The 21528-nt window shown below is 39.3% G+C and overlaps 3 protein-coding genes across 3 annotated transcripts; 1 reads left to right on the plus strand and 2 right to left on the minus strand.

Annotated features, from left to right (window-relative positions):
* Positions 1–200: 200 nt before the first annotated feature.
* On the minus strand, positions 201–2635 carry LOC128028926 (ras-related protein ORAB-1-like). The gene is made up of 6 exons (XM_052616276.1): positions 2622–2635; positions 2301–2373; positions 1954–2049; positions 998–1093; positions 788–919; positions 201–699 (listed from the first exon to the last, which is right to left on the minus strand). The coding sequence occupies exons 1-6, from the start codon at positions 2633–2635 to the stop codon at positions 478–480; spliced, it is 633 nt and encodes a 210-aa protein (XP_052472236.1). The 3' UTR covers positions 201–477.
* A 10872-nt stretch (positions 2636–13507) lies between these two features.
* LOC128028812 (putative gustatory receptor clone PTE01) lies at positions 13508–14491 on the plus strand. The gene has a single exon (XM_052616146.1). It carries the CDS (start codon positions 13508–13510, stop codon positions 14489–14491), a length of 984 nt encoding a protein of 327 aa, XP_052472106.1.
* Positions 14492–17394: 2903 nt separating this feature from the next.
* LOC128028813 (olfactory receptor 52J3-like) lies at positions 17395–18333 on the minus strand. The gene has a single exon (XM_052616147.1). It carries the CDS (start codon positions 18331–18333, stop codon positions 17395–17397), a length of 939 nt encoding a protein of 312 aa, XP_052472107.1.
* Positions 18334–21528: the final 3195 nt, after the last annotated feature.

Here is a 21528-nt window from a genome sequence, read left to right on the forward strand (position 1 = left end):
TAAACATACAATTTTTCATTTTTGGGTGAACTATCCCTTTAAGCATTCATGATTTCTGAATGCTCATGTGATAATGATGATTACTGGAGTAATAGCTGCTGAAATTTTTATAATATTTTACAATATTACTGTTTTTACTATTTTTTGATAAATAAATGCAGTGTAAATGTGACTTCTTTTAAAAACATTAAAACTTTTTTAAAAAATTTTTAACAACCTCTAACTTTTGAATGGTTGTGTGTTGTTGTTTTTTAGAGAAAGAGCACTCAATGTAGAATAATGTATGCTTGATCAGAAAATGATTTACAGAAACATTTCCAAAGGCATGAACCATCTTCGTTAGCTTATTAGAACATGGAAACAAAGAGGCAATTACTTTTTTACATTTAGAATGAAGAAGTTGTTAAAGGAAAAACACATAAAATGATGAACAAAAATAATGATTGATATTATCCTGAATTTAAAAGCTACCGAACACTAACAACAAGAGCTGACCTCCTCAGCTACTGACTTCTCTCCACCAGGCCATAATGGGGCACTGTTTATTTTGGAACCGATTTTAACAGTTTCACTCCTAACGCTGTCTGTCCCGATCCTCTTCTTGATTTCAGAGGCCATTGTTAAAAATGCCTTCTCTACGTTGTTTGCGTTCTTGGCACTTGTCTCCAGGAATCGGATTTTGAGTGACTCAGCAAATTCCTGAAAAAAGTAAGTTTAAATATTAGCTTAGATCTCCCATTCCTGTAGAACAGACTACACAACAAGTTTGCATAAGCAGAGGGCTCACCTTTGCTGTGGTAAAGTCTACCACCTTTTTTGAGGCAAGATCACACTTATTACCCACTAGCAACTTGGAGACATTTTCACATGCGTAGCGATCAATTTCTTCTAACCATTGCTTCACATTGTTGAAAGACTCCTGTAAAATCAAAGTACTTTGCTGAACATTCTCTGTACTCAAAATGTTATAACATTCTGTAATATTTAAAAGTATTACCTGCTCGGTGACATCATATACAATTATAATGCCATGTGCCCCTCGATAATAGCTGGATGTTATTGTTCGAAATCGTTCTTGCCCTGCGGTATCCCACTACAGGACAGAGAAACACATGAAACATAAAAAACTCTTGTCATGTTTTGTTTTCATAGGGGTGCGCAGCTGCAAGTTTCCTGGAGCCATTTGTCTGCATGCCCTGTTTTCTTGTTTCATGTTGGAGCGTGGTGTTCGGATGCCGGGACTCATGTCTTGTTCAGTTTTGGTTTTGTGTTGGAGTTCAGACACTCACGCTCCATGTTCTGTCTTGTTGTGTCTTGTGTGAGCACATGGCTTGTGTTTTGTTTGTTTCTATTGGCCACGTGCTGCCTTATCTATTATCTTGACAGCGCCATTTTTGTTATCTTATTATGTGTTCATTTTCCCCACCTGTCCTCTCTTGTTACCTGCCTTTTTTGTTCCCTATTTATTTCTCCTTGCATTTGCAGTCTGGTGCTAGTTCATTGTCTTATGCTACCTTGTTGGATCCCATCTTATCCTGCCCTTCCTGATCCTGCCTTGCTTTGCTGTGCCCTGGCCTGCCTGCTTGTTGGAAACTATCCCTACGGGGTAGTTTTGTTAGTTTTTTCTTTTTTAATTGTATTTATAAAAAGCCCTTCTTCTCTGCACAATGATTCCTTGCTTCATCTGTTAGCAAAAAAATAAGATGTGAGTATATCATTCTTCATCAAAGTATTTATGGCCTACTCTTAAGGGAATAGTTAGTAAGTGAATCAGCAAAGTATTAGTTTTTGTCACTTTATAAAAATAATTTGATTTTAAATGTTTTGTTTGCTTAAAACAGATGTAATAATTAGATAACACACAAAAAAAGCAACTCAGACACAGCCAGACACAAACCAACTAGTTAAGTCTGAAAATGAATGAATATAAATGTCTGTAATATCTATACTCACAATCTGCAGTTTAACAGTCTTCCCCTCCATTTCGATAGTTCTGATTTTAAAATCTACTCCAATAGTGCTGATGTAGCTCTCTGTATAAGTGTCATCCTGTTGGAATTATTGTGTGTCAACAACAGAATTATCAACTCATTTTATAAGGTCAACACTTAATCCATAGCAGGTTCTTTAAAAAAGTTTTACATTGACAAAAAACAACAACAACAACCACCAGCACATAGATTTGAAACATCACAATAGTGAGGAAATAATAGAAAGTTTAACATTTTTGGGCCAACTACTTTAAATGATTCACTGAAGAAACTTTAAACAGAAAATGATGGGTAAAATATTTAGCTTACAGCAAACCGTAGAAGTAAACATGACTTTCCAACACCAGAGTCACCAATCAGCAGCAACTTGAACAGGTAGTCACTGAGAAAAACATTAGAATATTATTAACATTTTATGTTACTCAACTGGTGACCATGCTCCAATTATGCTGCATCTTATTTACTTATTATTATATTGGGCAAAATTGGTTATACTAATATAAATGGCACAAATTAGAGGCCTCCTCTATTCACTGTAAGCTGTCGAATGTTAATAACACAATGCATTGTAAACAAAAACTAGCACCTCAATAATGTAGACAAACAATCTTTACAGCCAAAACTACTTACTACTCAGGATTCATCATTAGGGTTATTGATAGCAGGATGCTGTGTAAACGTGTTTCAGCTTGATTATCTTGATTCGGCTGGTTTGTGTCCTTGGAAATGCAAACAGCCACAACCAGTGAACTCAGATACTGCTCCATCATTTATTCAAGCCTTGATCAAGTTACAAAGGTGCCATTACCTGTTTCTTAAAGTTGCAGGTCTGTAGTAGTGAGAAGAAGCGTGATAGTCATGTCACATAGAAAATCATATGTTGGTTTCTGCTAAATTCTGAAGACATGAAGTTGTTCATGAATTATGTAACTGTACCAACCACCCAACATTATTTTATTGCAGTGTCAGTACAATTTAATGACTAAAAAAGCAAAAACAAAACAAACAAAGTCATAAATCCAAGAAAAATATTAACAGCCAAGAAAAAACTGTGAACCCAGTGAACAGAGAACTTGTAATAGCAAACCACTGCCGCTAGAGGACGCAGAAGAATGAGAGAATCCACTCATCTCGTAGTTGAATATTAATCAACGAAATATAATACATTGCACAATATTTATACACAACAAAAGGGTTATAAAATTGTAGAATGCTGTATATTTTTATTCAGTCTGAAGATTAGAGGTTTGGCAATTATTAAAAAAATCCCCACGAAATTTTTAAATATTTACCAAATGTACTTTAAAAAAATATTTTCTGCTTCACCCTTTATGAGTGTCATGCTGAACATTTTAAATTGTTTTTAGACTTTGAATGATTGAATAATTTGAACAAGAAAACATACGGAAACAACAAAACAGGCCAAGATATCCAAAAGGGCCAGTTAATGTGTTCCCTGGACTTTAATAGACTCAAAAGGACTACTGAAAATAGTGCAGCAGATGATACAATAAGTAATTCCATAAAATAAGAATGTTTACATGTCTACATACAGCACTCATAAATGCACATGACTTTCAACATTGAGAAACAATTAGCTCCTCTCATAGAGCTCTGATCACTTTGACAGGGCAATTTGTTTGCATTCCTATCTAACTCAGTTGCAGACATATTTTTACTTCATATTTTGAGCCAATCATGTAACTCTTTGCAGCAGACAGGAAAAACATAGAAAAGTTAGTTTTACACTGTCACTAAGAAACCACTCCAAAAACTAGTGACAAATGAAACACACACACACACACACACACACACACACACATATATATGTAAAGTACATGGCTATTTCTAATTGGTGTCAATGTTAAAAGATGCTTTTTGGGCTCAGATGTGTAGGTGTAGTTACAGACTCTATCAGTAGGGGCAACATTTAAAGTGACCCGAGGCTTAATTCACTTATCTCGATTCAGGCCCTTGGTCTCAACAGTCTTAATCAACTCACAGCAGCTTTCCCTTGACCAATGATTTAAAGACTTAATTAATATGTTTCCCCTCTGATCTTTAGTCCCAGTAGGGTCCGTGCATGTTTCCATGGTATACCTTGACATAAATGTAAAGAATTCTGTATTCCTTTAGACTTGTGTTTCCATTATGGCACATTTTATGTATCTAACTAATTTGACACTCCCAAATCAAGGTCATGGAGCTCTTTGCTAATGTACTAAGAAATATATGAAGTGAATCAGAATGTTATAGAAAGAAAACGTTCATAATGCACAGTAAAAAAAGGTTAATAATAGAATTATAGGTATGTAACTGAGATGAGTGCAGTGACTCTCACTTGACTTTCTCTCATTTGTTCATGCATTCTCAGTGCAAACAAATTTGTGAACTGAAGCCTGTGATGTGACAATGATATGTCTTATTTCATGACAGAAATATGTAATTAAAGCAAAATTGTAAAATCTGTTTTCTTGGTGAGAAAGTCTCAGTTAAGAATAACACTTGCAAGTATAAGGCTCTTTGACACAGATCCCCAGGGTTTTATTAGCAACAGTGTTTGCAGTTAGGGTGTTGGATAACTGGTGCAGGTTTATTGTCAAAGGATTTATTATAAATGGCAAAACAAAACTAGAGGCCATTAATAGATTCTCCCACAGGTCTAATCAATGAGACATTTTAAGGTGATGAAATGGTCTTCTTTTTTTTTTTTTTAAGTCACAGTGGCCCAGTAAATATATGCCAGGATAAGTATTTCATATTATTCATATTTCATATTTGGATGATCCACAGCTGTTTTGTTTTGTGATAGTTGTTCACGAGTCCCTTGTTCCTCCTGAACAGTTAAAGTGTCTTTATTCTTCAGAAAAATCCTTCTAGTCCCACAATTCTTTTGGTTTTCCAGCATATTTTGTGTATTTGAACCCCTTCCAACAATGACTGTATGATTTTGTGATCCATCTTTTCACACTGAGGACAACTGAGGGAACTATTACAAAAGGTTCAAAAGATCACTGATGCTCCGGAGGGAAAAACAATGCATTAAGAGCCAGAGGTGTAAACTTAAAAAAATAAGGTAAAGAATAAGGCCCATCTAGCCTGAATAGGATTTAGGTGTTTCGCTTCTCTGAGGGATTGCAAGTTCTTGTGGTCGGTTAATACAGTAAATGGGCGAGCTGCTCCCACTAACCAGTGTTGCCACTCATCTAAGGCCAGTTTAAAGGGGGGGGGGGAATGCTATTTCATGCATACTGAGTTTTTTTACACTGTTAAATAGTTGGATTCCCATGCTAAACATGGACAAGTTAAAAAAATTAAGTTGTACGTTTGAAGGAGTATTATATACTCCTTCCGGTTTGTCACAAGTCTCGGAAAGTTTTTTTCGAGTATGGGTCTGTGTGTCGTTAGATGGAGCGGAATTTTCTTATATGGGTCCTGAGGGCACTTCTCCTGGAAGAGCGCGCGTGCGCCCATAGAGCAGAGCAGAGACGTTCACTGACCAGAGTGATAGAGCGATATGTCACAAAAGAAGTGTGTTTTTGGTTGCCAGGGCAAGACAACCCTGCACAGATTACAAAATAAATAACAGCGTTAAGGGACCAGTGGATGGAGTTTATTTTTACAGAGCATCAACGGAGTTGTGCAAGTGTTTGTGTTTGTTCCCTGCATTTCGAAGATGCTTGTTTTACAAACAAGGCCCAGTTTTGACGCCGGATTTGCACATCGTTTATTTCTTAAGGATAATGCAGTCCCAATGAAAAAGGGTCACGATCGTGTGTTGGAACCGCATGCGGTGAGTAAAACTGCTTCAAATATCTCTGTGTTGTTAACTTAGCTATCAGCGCGTAAGCACATCAAGTAAACAACATGTAATGTTGGCATCAAACTGCACTTCCCACATGTACACCTTTAAAGAAAAAAAAAAAAAAGACAACATAAATGTCACGGAACCACCAGTAACACCTGCCACACCATCAGAGTCCGATCACCCGACTCCTCCCATCCGCTCATTATCACCTGATTATTGAAGTCACCGCACCTGCACCTGATCACCACTACCCCTTCATAAGCCCTCAGCTCCTGTCACTCTCTGTCTGGTCTCGTCAGAGAATCACCGACTCTACTACCTAAACCTTGTCAAGAATCATCTGAATAACCACCGTCTGATCTCAGTTCCCGTTCACGTAATTCCTGCTTCATTATCATTAAAACATCCACTTACCTGAATTACCTGTTGTCTCTCTCTTCTGTCCGTGACAGAAGACCAGACCAACAAGATGCAACATGGCGCTGAAATGGAAGAGAGCCCTCCACGAGTCTCTCCCCCCGAGTTGGCGCAAGCGGGCGATCCACCACGTTTTCAATACCTGCCTCTCACAGTCCCATGGCCCGACCTGCAACATACACCGGCGAGGCAGAGGGTTGCAGCGGATTTCTACTGCAGTGTTCGCTCTACTTTGAGATGCAGGTACATGCTTTCCCTACGGATCGTACTAAAATCGCCTATTTGATCTCCCTCCTCTCAGGTTCCGCCCTCCAATGGGCCCAGTCTATCTGGGAAGCGAATGGCCCCCTCACTCGTTCATGGGAAGCTTTTACCACCCATTTCAAGGAAGTCTTTGGCCTCAACACTGCCGCTCTCTCCATTCATGATCAGTTGTACCGCTTTCGTCAGGGAAAGATGACCACGAGTGAGTACGCCTTACGCTTCCGCACTCTAGCCGCCAACTGTGGATGGAATGAAACTGCGCTTATCACCTGTTTTCGTCATGGATTGAATCCTGCCATCCGCCATCAAGTGGCCGTTTATGATGATGTCGTCGGCTTAGAGAACCTTATTCAACGTACCATTCGCATCTCTCAACGTCTCGCCGCATGTGATCTGGATCAATCCGCTGTGCAACCTCTGCCTCCCACACCATCTACAGACCTTCCAGCACCAGAACCCATGCAAGTAGACTCCTACCATCTCACTGCAGTAGAACGTCAACGACGCATTCACAATGGTCTCTGCCTCTACTGTGGTGCCGAAGGACATCTCCGCCTGCAGTGCCCAGTACGACCACCACGCCCAGCGGTGAGTACAATCCAGATTCCTCCCATGATATCTCCCTTATCCCGTACCTCAGTCATGCTAGTGACCCGTTTTCACTCCGTTTCAGCGTATGCTCTCATTGACACCGGCTCCTCAGGGAACTTCATCTCCCACGAACTCCTCAAGAGGCTCAACCTCCCGAGGAGAAGGATTACGAAGAAGTTAGAGATCCATACCATCTTGGGTAAACCGCTGGGCCGTGGTCAAATCTGTCATCAATCCCCCATTGTCTCACTCCGCATTGGATGTCTTCATCAAGAGGAGATTTCATTTCTGGTGCTGGAGGGGTCCACCCTGGATATCATCCTGGGACGCCCGTGGATGTCCGAACACTCGCCGCGAGTCAACTGGACCACAGGGGAAATTACGCAATGGGGTGAATCCTGCTCCTTATCCTGTCTACAACCCGTCAACAAGATCTGCAGTCGGAAACCTGTTCCGGATGAATCCCCTTCTTCCTCTCGTCTTCACCTTCACTCCACGTCGATCGAAAGTCCAGAATCCAACCACCTAACAGAGGTCCCCCTTGAGTACCGGGCGTTCCAGGATGTATTCAGCAAGCAACAAGCGACACAGCTACCACCCCATCGGCCATGGGACTGTGCCATTGACCTGCTGCCTGGAGCCACCTTACCCAAGGGTCGGATCTACCCACTGTCCATCCCGGAGCAGAGGGCCATGGAGGAGTACATCAAGGAAGCCCTACAACAGCGGTTCATTCGACCATCTACTTCCCCTGCTGCATCCAGCTTCTTCTTTGTGGGTAAGAAGGACGGAGGCTTGAGGCCGTGCATTGACTACCGGGCACTCAACGAACAAACGGTCAAATTCCGCTATCCCCTTCCTCTGGTACCGACTGCTCTGGAACAACTTCGCGGAGCCAAAATCTTCACTAAATTGGACCTCAGAAGTGCATACAATCTCGTACGCATCCGAAGAGGCGATGAGTGGAAGACAGCGTTCATTACTCCATCTGGCCACTATGAATACCTTGTTATGCCGTATGGGCTGTCCAACTCCCCATCTGTTTTCCAAGCCTTCATGAATGAAGTGTTCCGTGAGTTCCTGACCAAATTCGTGATAGTTTATATTGATGACATCTTAATCTTCTCCAAGAACCTATCTGAACACCACCACCATGTCTGTCAAGTCCTGCAAAACTCCGAGATCATCAATTGTTCCTAAAGTTGGAGAAATGTGAGTTCCACTGTACCACGGTTCACTTCCTCGGCTACATCATCAGCCCACAGGGAATCCAAATGGACCAGAGGAAGGTGGACACCATCAAAGACTGGCCACAACCTACCACCGTCAAGGACCTCCAGAGATTCCTAGGATTTGCAAACTTCTACCGTCGTTTTATCCATCAATACAGTATCATCAGTTCACCTCTTACCTCCCTCCTTAAGGATCGGCCCAAGTCTCTGTCCTGGAACCCAACGGCCATCCAAGCCTTCCAGAAACTGAAGAACGCGTTCTGTTCAGCTCCCATCCTGATCCATCCCAACCCAGACCTCCCCTTCGTGGTCGAAGTGGACGCCTCATCGACTGGAGTGGGAGCAATACTTTCTCAACAGCAGGGGAAGCCTCCAGTACTCCATCCATGTGCCTTCTATTCCAAGAAACTGTCCCCGGCGGAGCGTAATTACGATATCGGTAATCGGGAACTACTGGCTATAAAGATGGCTTTCGAGGAATGGAGACACTGGCTAGAGGGAGCACACCATCAAGTTGAGGTCATTACGGACCACCGTAACCTCCAATATCTTCAGGAAGCCAAACGTCTAAATCCTCGTCAAGCCCGATGGGCCCTCTTCTTCACTCGTTTCAATTTTCGAGTAACCTATCGACCAGGAGACAAAAATCTCAAAGCAGATGCTCTCTCCCGTCTTCATGCACCTGAACCCGAATTATCACCTCCTGAAACTATACTCCCTCCAGCCGTCATTGTCAGTCCCATCGAATGGGCTATTGAAGATCGTATCCGGGAAGCCACCCGCTCCGAGCCAGCTCCGCCGGGAGGTCCTGAGGGAAAGACATACGTTCCATCATCACTACGCCTGTCCCTCATGGACTCAGTTCACACGTCTCCGGGCTCTGGACATCCAGGCAGCCACCGAACCCTCTCACTCCTTCGCAACCGGTTCTGGTGGCCCTCCATCGCGCAGGATGTCGCTCAGTACGTTCGTGGGTGCTCAGTCTGTGGTTCGAAGCGAGTGAGAGGGTATGGGACTCAGCACACGTCCATCTCCAACGGGCAGTGCGAAGACACCAGAGCCAGGCCAACACCAAGAGGAGAGATACACCCCAGTACCAACCGGGTCAAAAGGTCTGGCTCTCCACCAGAGACATCCGTCTTCGCCTACCCTGTCGTAAGCTGAGTCCCCGATACATAGGTCCCTTGACTATCGAGAGGCAGGTCAACGAGGTCACCTATCGTCTTCACCTTCCCTCACACTACCGGATCGCACCATCATTTCATGTCTCACTGTTGAAACCCTTCACTGACCCTCTTGTTTCTCCTTCCCCAGGACCTGATGGTGTGGACGTACCCCCTCCTCCAGAAATTGCTGTAGAAGAGTCAATTCACCGTGTGCAGGATATCCTGGATTCCCGTCGGCGGGGCCGTCGCCTAGAATATCTAGTAGACTGGGAAGGATATGGCCCCGAAGAACGTTCTTGGGTCCCTAGGGACGACATCCTGGACCCATCCCTCCTTACCCAGTTCCACAACTCCCACCCTAACCGCCCTGCACCGAGAGGTCGAGGCCGACCCCGTCGACGAGTAGCGCGGGTGTCAGGAGCCGCCCGTAGAGGGGGGGGTACTGTCACGGAACCACCAGTAACACCTGCCACACCATCAGAGTCCGATCACCTGACTCCTCCCATCCGCTCATTATCACCTGATTATTGAAGTCACCGCACCTGCACCTGATCACCACTACACCTTCATAAGCCATCAGCTCCTGTCACTCTCTGTCTGGTCTCGTCAGAGAATCACCGACTCTACTACCTAAACCTTGTCAAGAATCATCTGAATAACCACCGTCTGATCTCAGTTCCCGTTCACGTAATTCCTGCTTCATTGTCATTAAAACATCCACTTACCTGAATTACCTGTTGTCTCTCTCTTCTGTCCGTGACAATAAAGTGGAACTTAGTCATTTTCCAAAACCGCTAAACAAATATATACAGTTTCAATACATACCACATAGAGACGTCCTGCCATAGTCGTTGCTGCTGCTGCTCTTCTTCAATTTCAGCCTCGGGATCTGATTTTGGATCATAAATATACGCTGAATCTGACTGTTAGCCATGGTTTGTTTTGGATGTTTTTTTCCTCACGGTAATGTCACAGTTTCCAGACGCTCTCAACGCAAAAGCCTACTCGCACTCGTGATTCTTTCTCGGGAGTAAATGAGGATATCATCGATATATACAACGAAAAAGTGGTGAAGGCACTCCTGGAAGACCTCATCCATGAAGTCCTGAAATACTGAGGGTGCATTGACAAGGCCATACGGCATTACCCGGTATTCATAGGTGCCAGTAGGGGTCACAAATGCTGTGTTCCATTCATCTCGCTTGTGGATTTGGATGAGGTTATATACACTGCGGAGGTCAAGCTTTGTGAAGATGGTGGCTCCACGGAGTTGTTCCAGAGCAGCTGGGATGAGGGGAAGAGGATAACAGAACTTAATTGTGATCTTGTTCAGTGCCCGGTAGTCAATGCAGGATCGCAAGCCTCCGTCCTTCTTCACCACGAATAAGAAACTTGATGCGGCAGGGGAGCTGGATGGGACAATGTAACCTTGCTTGAGGGCTTCTTCCAAATTCTCCACCATGGCCTTCTGTTCAGGTAGTGAGAGAGGATACATTTTACCACGGGGACTGGCTCATCTGGAATCAGATCAATCGCACAATCCCAGGGACGGTGAGGTGGTAGTTGTGATGCCTTTTGGGGACAGAATACATCCTGGAATTCTTTATAACATGGGGGTATTTCTACTGAGCGCTTCTCACTGGGGCTTTCAATAGAAGTGGTGTTGACTGCGAGGGTTTCAGGGTTCTCTTCCTGAGGAACTGGATGATTTGGGAAGCATTCTGGAAAGCATTGGTAACCCCACCGGAGGATTTCTCCCATCGACCAGGATAGAATTGGGTTGTGCTGCACCAACCAAGGATGGACGACCCACAATGATGTCTGACTTGGAAACCTCCAGGACCAAGAAACAGATGGATTCTTGATGTAATAAGGGTTAGCTGTATGGGGCCTATGCTGTGTCTCACATTCCGACGATTCAATGGTTTTCCAGTAATTACCACTACTTGGTAGAGGTCTCGGTGGCAGTGGTCGACAGGTGGAGCTGGCGGCAGAGGTTCCCAGAGATGAAGTTTCCCGCTGTCCCAGAGTCGAGGAGGACGGTAACTGGAAGGGTAACGTTGGCAGCAGTAAGTTGAGCAGTAGTAGTGAGCGGATTCATTTTTATGGCAATGTCTTAATGCAACTCACCACCGGGCGTGGAGAATGAAGTGGGCAGGCCAGGATCATATGCCCACTCGAGCCGCAGTATAAACAGAGACCTGGGTCAGCCTCCTCAGACGCTCAGCTGGTGTTAGCCGATAGGAGTCTGTTTGCATAGGTTTGTGGTAAGTCTCAGGAGCGTTCAAGGTTTCAACACATCGGTAATGGGGATTGGGACTGGCTGGTGAGCTATCCTGGAGGCAAGACTGTAACCAGTTGGAACATCTGATGGGAAGTTGAATGAATCATTCTAGGCCATGAGAGTCATCGTAAGCAGCCAGCTGCAGCCTGAGTTTGGGTTCTAATCCTGACGGAAGGCGGTGAGTAGTGAAGCCTCATTCCATCCACTGGCAGCGACTATGGTTTGAAACTGCAGCGAGTACTATTGAATGGTCATCTTGCCCTGTTTGAGTGTGTACAAAAGCTCACCAATGGATGAAATTCCCTCTGTGGTTCCGAGTACCTCCTGAACATGAGAGATGAAATTCTCCAATGATCGTGTGGCCAGGCCAGCTTGTGTCCAGATAGTTTCTGCCCATCTTAGAGCGGGACCTGTGAGGGATGATATAATGAAAGCAATTTTTGAGTGTTCAGTAGGATACAGTTATGATTGTGTTTCTAGCGCTTGGGAACTTTTTTTATTTTTTATTTTGGCAAGAGAAAGGCATGTTGTTTTCTGCATTATAATGAAATGTGCAAACACAGTAGACCTACAACACAGACATTTAAATGCCTATTTATTACATTTAAACTTTGCTAACCCTACTAGGGAGAATACAGCTTCTTTTATCTATTGTTCTTCAAATTTTGTGGTTTTCATTGTTGTCTAACCTTTAACTTAATAATACACAGTTGCATCACCATTGTTTGCCACTGCATGGCTGTTATTGTTTGGATAAATATATTTGGAGAAGTATATGCAGGGCTTGTATCTACTAACACTAAACTAGAGGATATATGTCCATGAAAAATCTTCAAACATTGACATTTTGTGACGCTGCTTCGGTTTTGGTTTTTAAACTGGAAGAAGGAAATAACACCAAATAAAATAAAATAAATTATTTCCCACTTTAAGCCTGGACTTGGCACCATGCACTTGACCACTTTGTAAACAGTAACAGCGAAAAAATCATGCACCAATTGCTGATCACACATTAGCAGATTTTTAGTCATTGCGATCACAAACTTAAATAGAAATATGCAACTTTTTGCTAGAAGATGTGTGACAAACAAAAATGTGCTAAAAATTGGTTAAAAATATCATACACGTTTGATGTCTGATGACTGGGAACAATCTTAGTCTGAAGCTAAAAAATAATAATAATCTATGCCCATCATACATTATGTGATTTTCTGTGAAATACTTTTCAAATCTGACTGCAAACTTTGGCAGCTAGAATCAACTCCAAAAATCTTAGTAAATATTATGTTGTGTATTCCAGCCATTAGTTTTTAAAATAATGTGTGGTATCATTAATTTTAAAAATGTGCAACATATATCTGTTAACATCTCCAAAAATGTGTTTTAGGGTTTCATGGCTGTTTAAGCTCCACTATTCTAAAATGGCAAATTCAACGGACATATGTTGAAAGACAGTGAACATCTTGTGTTCATTTAGACACAGACATTGCATCATCTGGTGTCATAGTCAAATCCCACTACTATGTTTTATTCTGTATAAAAGGGTGATGCTGCACCATAGTCTACAGTGGTGCATATAGCTAGTGTATTCCTGTCATACAATTTAAAATCAGTAAGTGAACTAAGGTAAGACTTATTGTTACTTAATCTGTGTGGTTAAGCATGCAGTCAGATTTACAAAACTTGATACATGACCGTTTATATAAAATTCTCTAGGGTTAAATTTTATTTTTTGTTTTCCATCAAGGTTTTTAATGGCTGGGAATCTTTCAAATCCCACTTTCACATTCAACCTTAAAATTGCTCAATTTGATATCCATCCCAAAGCAATGTATCCAGTGTTCTTGGCTGGAGTTCTGATCTATGTGTTCTCTGTGCTCTGTAATGGAGCCATTCTTGGCCTGATAATCACTCAGAGAAGCCTTCACAAGCCAATGTTCTACATCCTCTTCAGCCTCCCTCTGACTGATTTAATTGCAATCACTTCTGCTCTGCCCAGGGTTCTTGTGGACATTTTAACAGAAACAAATGATGTGTATTACCCTACATGTGTTCTTCAGGCTTTTCTGCTACATTTGTATGGAGGTTCAATACCTTTTTTACTGGCAGCCATGTCTGTAGACCGGTATATAGCAATATGCAACCCGCTCAGATATAACTCTATCATGACTCCTTGCAAAATATGTGGAATCATAGTGCTGGCATGGGGCGTTGACTTTGCTTTAGTACTAGTGTTGTTTTCTCTTCACTCTAGAATGGAAAAATGCAAGTCTTTTATTTCCAATGTGTACTGTGACAACCCATCTTTGCTTTTGCTTTCATGTGAAAGGGATTTTACTGTGAACAATATTTATGGTTTATTTATAACAGCATTTATGCAGCTGAGCAGTATCTCTGTCCAGCTGTTCTCTTATACGCATATTCTCATCACATGTATAAAACATACACATGCTGATTCAAAAGTTAAGGCTCTAAATACATGTACAGCCCAGATCGCTACATTTTTACTCTTTGAAATAGTGGCAACTGTTGCTATATTATCATATCGGATCCCCAGCATCTCTTCCAGTGCTCAGAGGATTTGTGGTTTGATGATTTACACAGTCCTTCCGACTGTCAATCCAGTCATATATGGAATGAAAACTAAAGATATTAGAATAGCTTTCTTTATGGTTTGGAAAAGGCACAAAGTAAGCCCAGGTATAAATACATCTGATGTTAAAAACAGCAGAAAATAATAATAATTATATATAAAAAAGTAATAATTGAAAAAAGTATCTTGGTGTTGTTTAACTGTACATTTCAGTCTTGTTAAACTGAGACTAATGATAAATAATTAATATAATTAATTAATAATTAATAATAACATTATCATAAAATAATGTCAAAATATTATTTTACCACATCATCTTTTGGTGAAAATATTTAATTTTTACTTGTTGTGAAGGCATTAAAAACATATTTAAATAAATGTTTTATCTTTTTATAATGTACTTATTCCTACGCTTTTTCATGTGTGTATTAATACACAAAAATAAATACATTTGAAACATCTGTCTTTGTTGCTATTACTGATATCGATAAAAACTAAGAATTGATTTCAAGTGGAAGGTATTTTGCTATGAACAGAATTTATGGTTTATTTATAACAGCATTTATGCAGCTGAGCAGTATCTCTGTCCAGCTGTACTCTTATACACAGATTCTCATCACATGTAGAAAAAAAACACACATGCTGATTCAAAAGTTAAAGGCTCTAAATACATGTATAGCTCAGATCGCTAAATTTTCTTTTTTGAAAAAGTGACAACTGTTGCTATATTATCATATCAGATCCCCAGAATCTCTTCCAGTGCACAGAGGATTTACACATTTCTTCTGAATTTCAATCCAGTCATACGGTCGCCGTGATTTTGCCAAGTAAGACATGTTCCTGGATCAACATCTTCTGATGATCCTGGATCAACATTATTGTCCAAAAATATAGACTTAACCCAATCCCTACCCCTAAACCTAACCCTACCCATAATTTAATCCTAAAACCAGAGGGCAATGATAGTTGAACTACAAGGGTGTAGAAGCACCTAACTCTGGTTGTAAACCTAAAACAGATATCCTTTTGATCTTTCAATCAAAAAAGTTCACAAAATTCCAAACTTTCATTGAAGTATAACAATTGAAAGTGGGGGGAAAATCTCATTGTGAAATAAATGTTTTCTCTAGTTTATGTTGGCCACAATTATTGGCACCCAATTATTGCAATATGCTTCTCCCAAGATAACAGCTCTGAGTTTTTTCCTGTAATGCCTGAAGAGTTTGGAGAACACCTAAGAAATCAGAGACCATTCCTTCATGTAAAATCTCTCCAGATCCTTCAGATTCACAGCTCCATGTTGGTGCATCTTCTCTTCAGTTCACCACACTCATTTTCTTCAGGGTTCAGGTCAGAGGATTGGGATGGCTTCATTTTGTGCTCAGTGATCAATTTTTTGTGTTGATTTTAATATTTGTTTTGGATTATTATCCTGATAGAAGATCCAACCACAGCCCATTGTATAATTTCTAATGGAGGCAGTCAGGTTTAGATTTATTATCTTGTGGTATCTGATTGATACATTATGTCATGTATCTGAACATGACGTCCAGGACCTCAGGCAGTAAAACAGGCCCACAATTTTAAAGATCCAGCAGTATATTTAACCCTGGACATGAGGTACTTTTTATCCCTGTTTGTACTAAACCCATCTGGTGGGTTTGCTACTCAAAAGCTTATTTTTTTTTTAAGTTTCGTTGGCCATAGAAGCCAGTAGCATTTGCAGTTCCAGTAGTGTCTGACAACTGAATATGCTGGAGTTTTTTTTGTTTTTTTTGGGGGGGGATGAGCAACGATCAATTTTTTTGAAACCCTCCCGAACAATGTGGTGATGTAGAGGATCTTTGATAATTTTTTTAGGCTTTCTGACCCCAAGTCTCAATTAATCTCTGCAAATCTCCAGCTGTGATCATTGGAGAGTCTTTAGCCACTCAAACTCTCCTCCTCACTGTGCATTAGGACGATATAGACGCATGTCCTCTTCCAGGCAGATTTGTAACATCTTTAGTTGATTGGAACCCCTCAGTTATTGCCCTGATGGTGGAAATTGAGATTTTCAATGCTTTAGTTCTTTTATACAGCCACTTTCTGTTTTTTGAAGCTCAACAATCTTGTTCAGTACATCAGAACTATATACTTGTGTATTTGGCTTTTGCATCCCTCATATTGATAATCCTGTGGAACAGGAAGCCATGGCTGCTAGTCACCCTGGTGTACTAAAAATGTACATATCAATGGGAATATAAATCAAAGATTTTTTTCCCCAAATAATTTCCAGGGGTGTCAATTATTGCAATAAACATGCATTGGAGAAAAACTAAAGATGATTGTAACTTTCTTTTTGGTTTGGAAAAGGCACAAAGTTAGCCCAGGTGAAAATACTTCTGCTGCAAAAACAGCAGAAAATAATAATAACTATTGCATGTAATTACTGAAAAAAAGAAATGTATTCAGGGTGTAAATAGACAGTTATAACTGTATATTCCATTCTTGTTAAACTGAGAATCATCATTGTTGTGAAGGCATTAAAACATATTTAAATAAATGTCTGTGTGTAATGTACTTTTCATGTGTGTATAAATGAGTAAAATATAAAATAATAATTTTGGGATATATACTAGATCTGAGGATTTTTATATTGTTACTGAATGAATAGAGTGCTTCTGATTCTATATCCTCAACAAACAGTCATCAGATCAGTTGAAGGGAATTATTTTTTTATTACTATAAGTTGCTACTATAAGAATAGTAGTAAAATTTCATAAAAGATTTACACAAGTTAAAACACATATGTACATTTAAAAAAAAAAAAATTAAAACTGTACTCTCACATAAACACTGCTGATATATCAGTATAGATAGAAAAAGCTTTTATTTAACATAAGGCAGGTTGTCCCATCATGGTGGCATCATTAAATGACCAGCCAAATACTACTCACTTTTTCTCATTAATATGCCTATTGTTTGACACTTTATAGATAACATGATAAACAGATTTAGCTTGACACAACTGTAACAGAAAAAGTTACGCACAAGGAGCTGTTTACTTCAGAAACTACTTATCTTGTTTTTGAAACAGGTGAACATTTTCTGTCTGATCTCTTTAGTTTTAAAACCATACACAAGTGGATTCACAAGAGGAGGAAAGATAAAGTTGGAAATAGAAAACACCCTGCGTAGAAAAGCAGGGATAATCTCAGATCGATGAGAAAGAAGAGGAAAAAGAGTAATAAACTCTAACAACAGAAAGACAACTAGATGAGTGCCACATGTCTGAAGTGCCTTAATCTTTGCATCTGTCTGCTTATTAGTAACACAAGTGATTAATATATGAATGTATGTGAATGCAACAACAGAAAGTGAAAGGCCGTGGTAAAAAATTATGCAACTCAACCCAAATATATTGTTTACCTCTATGCCATCACATAAGAGTTTCATTAATGCTGTCTTATAGCAGACTAGATCTGTCATGTGTGTCTGACAAATCCTGTAAGGTATTAGAAGAGAAAAAACTACTATTATAATAATAACATTAAAAAGCCACATCCCAGTTATAATTTTCACCAAGTTATTGTTAGTCATAATGGCTCCATATCTCAGCGGACAGCAGATAGCGATATACCTGTCATAAGCCATAGCGGTAAGAATAAGATAAGATGCTCCACCATTCAGATGTACGAAAAAGCCTTGAAGCAAACATGCAGGATATGATATTGATCTGTCCTGAGACCATATACTATGCAGCAGCTGAGGAAAAAGGCTTGTAGCACCCATTGCATCATTGAGTGGCAGGTTAAGCAACAGTATATACATCGGTTTGTGAAGATTTCTGTTCAAGCAAATTGTAATAATAATTGTTAGGTTGCAGAGTAAGATGAACAAGTATGTTATTAATCCAAATATGAATGCAGGATAAATGCTTGTCTCAGTCAGTTCCAAAGAGTGCAAAGTCAGGACCAGTGTGAGGACAGATCCATTTGGATACATGATGAATGTTCTTACTATGAATGGCCAGTACAAACCAGCATAAACAAGCTGTGAATGCTATCAATATAAATAAAGAATAATTATCAAAAATAAGAAGTTAAAATCTTGTCACAATTTATGGGAAGTTGGTGTTCAACATTTATACATTTCATCCTTTTATTTTGCCATATCCAGCATCTTACTACAACCTAAAAAAGGAATAAACATTCAACAACATCAGGCTAAATTTGCCACAATATGATTTCTTTTTTAAATTTAAAATCCACATCTCATCAGATCATTAAGGTGCATCTTTCACGTTAAAATTTTAATAATTGTTTGTCCTCATTTGCTTCAAAACAAAATATAGATTTATATAGATAGTTTATATAGATTTGAAATAATGTGGTCTATTTGCACAAACTGTCATAATGTCATAATGTCACCTCAAGTGATTATCCTTCAGCACTGTTATATGTCACCTGTGGGCTAATGATTTATACTCATGATGTTCTGTGGATAAACTCCCGTTTGCATTGGATTAGTCATGGGAACAGGTGTTGTTTCGCAGAATGTGCACAGCCCTGCTGTCTGGTTTAAAAAGCATCTTTCTGCTTTGTCATTCAAAACTTGCTAAAAATACTGAAATATCACATTATACCTGGTTTGTTGACAAATTAAATATCAGTTAATGTCTTTGGTTGATGAGAATCTTTCACTCAAATTAATAAATATATGTTATGACTTCCAACACAACAGGCGATCTTGGTGTGAATGTGGTCTATGGAATGTTTGGCAATTGCACTGTGTCTGACAGTAAAAAACACATTTGAAAGTTGTTTTTAAATAGATTTTTTTAAGGATTGTCTAGTTGATAATCAATTGCAATACTTTCCTAAATTGGTAAAATGAGTTTTTTTTCTAAAGCCATTTCCCCATCATATCCACATTTGTTACATACTGAAAGTGTATGTTTTTGGGTTGTTGTTTTAAAGTTGGGATGTTTTTCCCCTTTCACCCTCCCATGCATGTAGCTTAGGGCAATGTGTAAAAGTTAAGGTCCATTGGATACATGCTGTTTACAAAAGCAGCAGTATTGGCTTAATGGTTAGATAGTCAAACTTATACAGTAACCCAAAGGTTGTGGGTTCAAGTCTCAGAACCAGCAGGAATTTTAGGTGGTGTAAATGAATGACCAGAGCTTTCTTCAACAGTCAATACGACTGAGGTGCAAAACCCCCAACTGCTCCCTGGTCACTGCAATAAAAATGGCTGCCCACTGCTCCAGGTGTGTGTGTATATATATATATGAGTAGTGAATATATATATATATATGTTCTTTTCAGACAGCAGTTTCTTGTCACATTCAAACTGGTTGTCATAGTAACAACACTAATCTGTGGAGATGCAGCGCACTTCCACAAATCTCAATGCATTATTTGTAAATTGACTGTTAAGATAAACATTTTGCACAATTTATTAGCTGTAATATTATATCACTATATGCCTGTGTAGCCCTATGTAACAATCCCTAGTAGCTAAAACATTGCACATTTGGCACATAAAACACAGGTAAATTTATTTTATTACATTTGGATTTGGATACGTTTAGATATTATCAATTGCTACTTTTTAATTTATCCATTTTTTTTGTAAATTTCGTTTGTTGTTGTTGTTGCTTGAAACATTGATTTAAAGTGTCATTGCATTATTATTTCAGTCAACCCTATAAAACCCTTTGTTACCTCAAATAACATATAAAAGCCTGATCAGTGGCATAAAATTAATCAATGCAGCTACTTAATCCTTTGCTAATCATTAACGCATGAAGGATGCATTAAACTCGACAAAGCAGTTTAATAAATTATGTAATGATCTTGTGAATTAGCAAATTTTACCATACCAAAATTTTTTAATTGGCTGTTAAGGTTTATATGGGAATATTACATGACACACTGAGCCCTTTAACAATGCATTGGCGCAAAAACACACACCTTTTGGACAAATCTTGCAACATGATTTATTAACTGCCAGAAATATTGGCAAAACAAAATACAGATTTTTTGCACTTAATTTACTGTACCAATATTTTTAATTGGCCTTTGAACTTGTATTGCAAAAAATCTAATAGTATGCAAATCAAGTTACATATCCACAAGACAGCTCTGACAAACTGCCTTAAAAGCAGCACAAGTAATATTTAGTCGCTTTAAGTGTTCATCCTTCAGCACTGCTAAATGTCACCTGTAGGCTAATGATTTGAACTAATGGATTTGGGCGGAAAAACTCCCATTTGCATTGGGTTAGTCATGGGAATGGGTGCTATTATATAGCATGTGCACATTGCATTTATATCATCAAATGAGAACCCTGCAGGTGGATGTCATAACACTATCTGGATTTATTTTCAGGGCTCCCCAATGCTGTTGATTGATTACAAATGCAGAGCACACGGTAACACTTTATAATAACTGCATGCTATTAATCATTAGTTAAGCATTAGGAAACAGTTAATTCATAATTTATAACGCATTAATAGACATTTATAAGCAGTTTATAAATACAGATATAAATGCTTTATACCTGATTTAAAAGCATATCTATAATGTATTTAATAATTGTTTTTTCATACTTTATTAATGATCAATTTATCATTTCTAAATTAAGTATAGCATTATTTACACATCAGTTATTAAGGAGTTGTCAGTGGTTCATAAGATCACTTAGAAATTGTAAGTAAATGATTAATAAACTATTTAAATGTGCATTCATACATCTTTTTATTCAGACATATAGTAATAGTTACTTATAGTGTTAATAAATGGTTTATTAACATGTATTTCTACTGTAATTCAGGGTTAATTCAGGTAGTTATAAAACATATGTAGTTGTTAGTTAACTATTTTTGTGAGCTCATCTAAAGTGAGGACTATTTATGCCTTGTAAAGCTTTTACAAATGAGATTTAAAGGCTGTTAATATTTCTATGTTCTGTATCTCTGTTTGGTGTTTGTTTCTGTTTTTTGTTTAGAAGATAACTGAGCCTTTAAATATCCTTTATAAATGCTTTACAAGGGATAACTAGACTCACTTTAGATGAGCTCACATAAATAGTTAACTGACCACTACTAAATGCTAAATATCTGAATTTACTACATTTCTTGTGATCTTATGAATCACTGGCAACTCCAAAATAACTGGTTTGTAAATAATGCTA

The sequence above is a fragment of the Carassius gibelio genome, chromosome A15 (assembly GCF_023724105.1).
Source record: "Carassius gibelio isolate Cgi1373 ecotype wild population from Czech Republic chromosome A15, carGib1.2-hapl.c, whole genome shotgun sequence".
In the NCBI taxonomy this organism is placed as follows: domain Eukaryota; kingdom Metazoa; phylum Chordata; class Actinopteri; order Cypriniformes; family Cyprinidae; genus Carassius; species Carassius gibelio.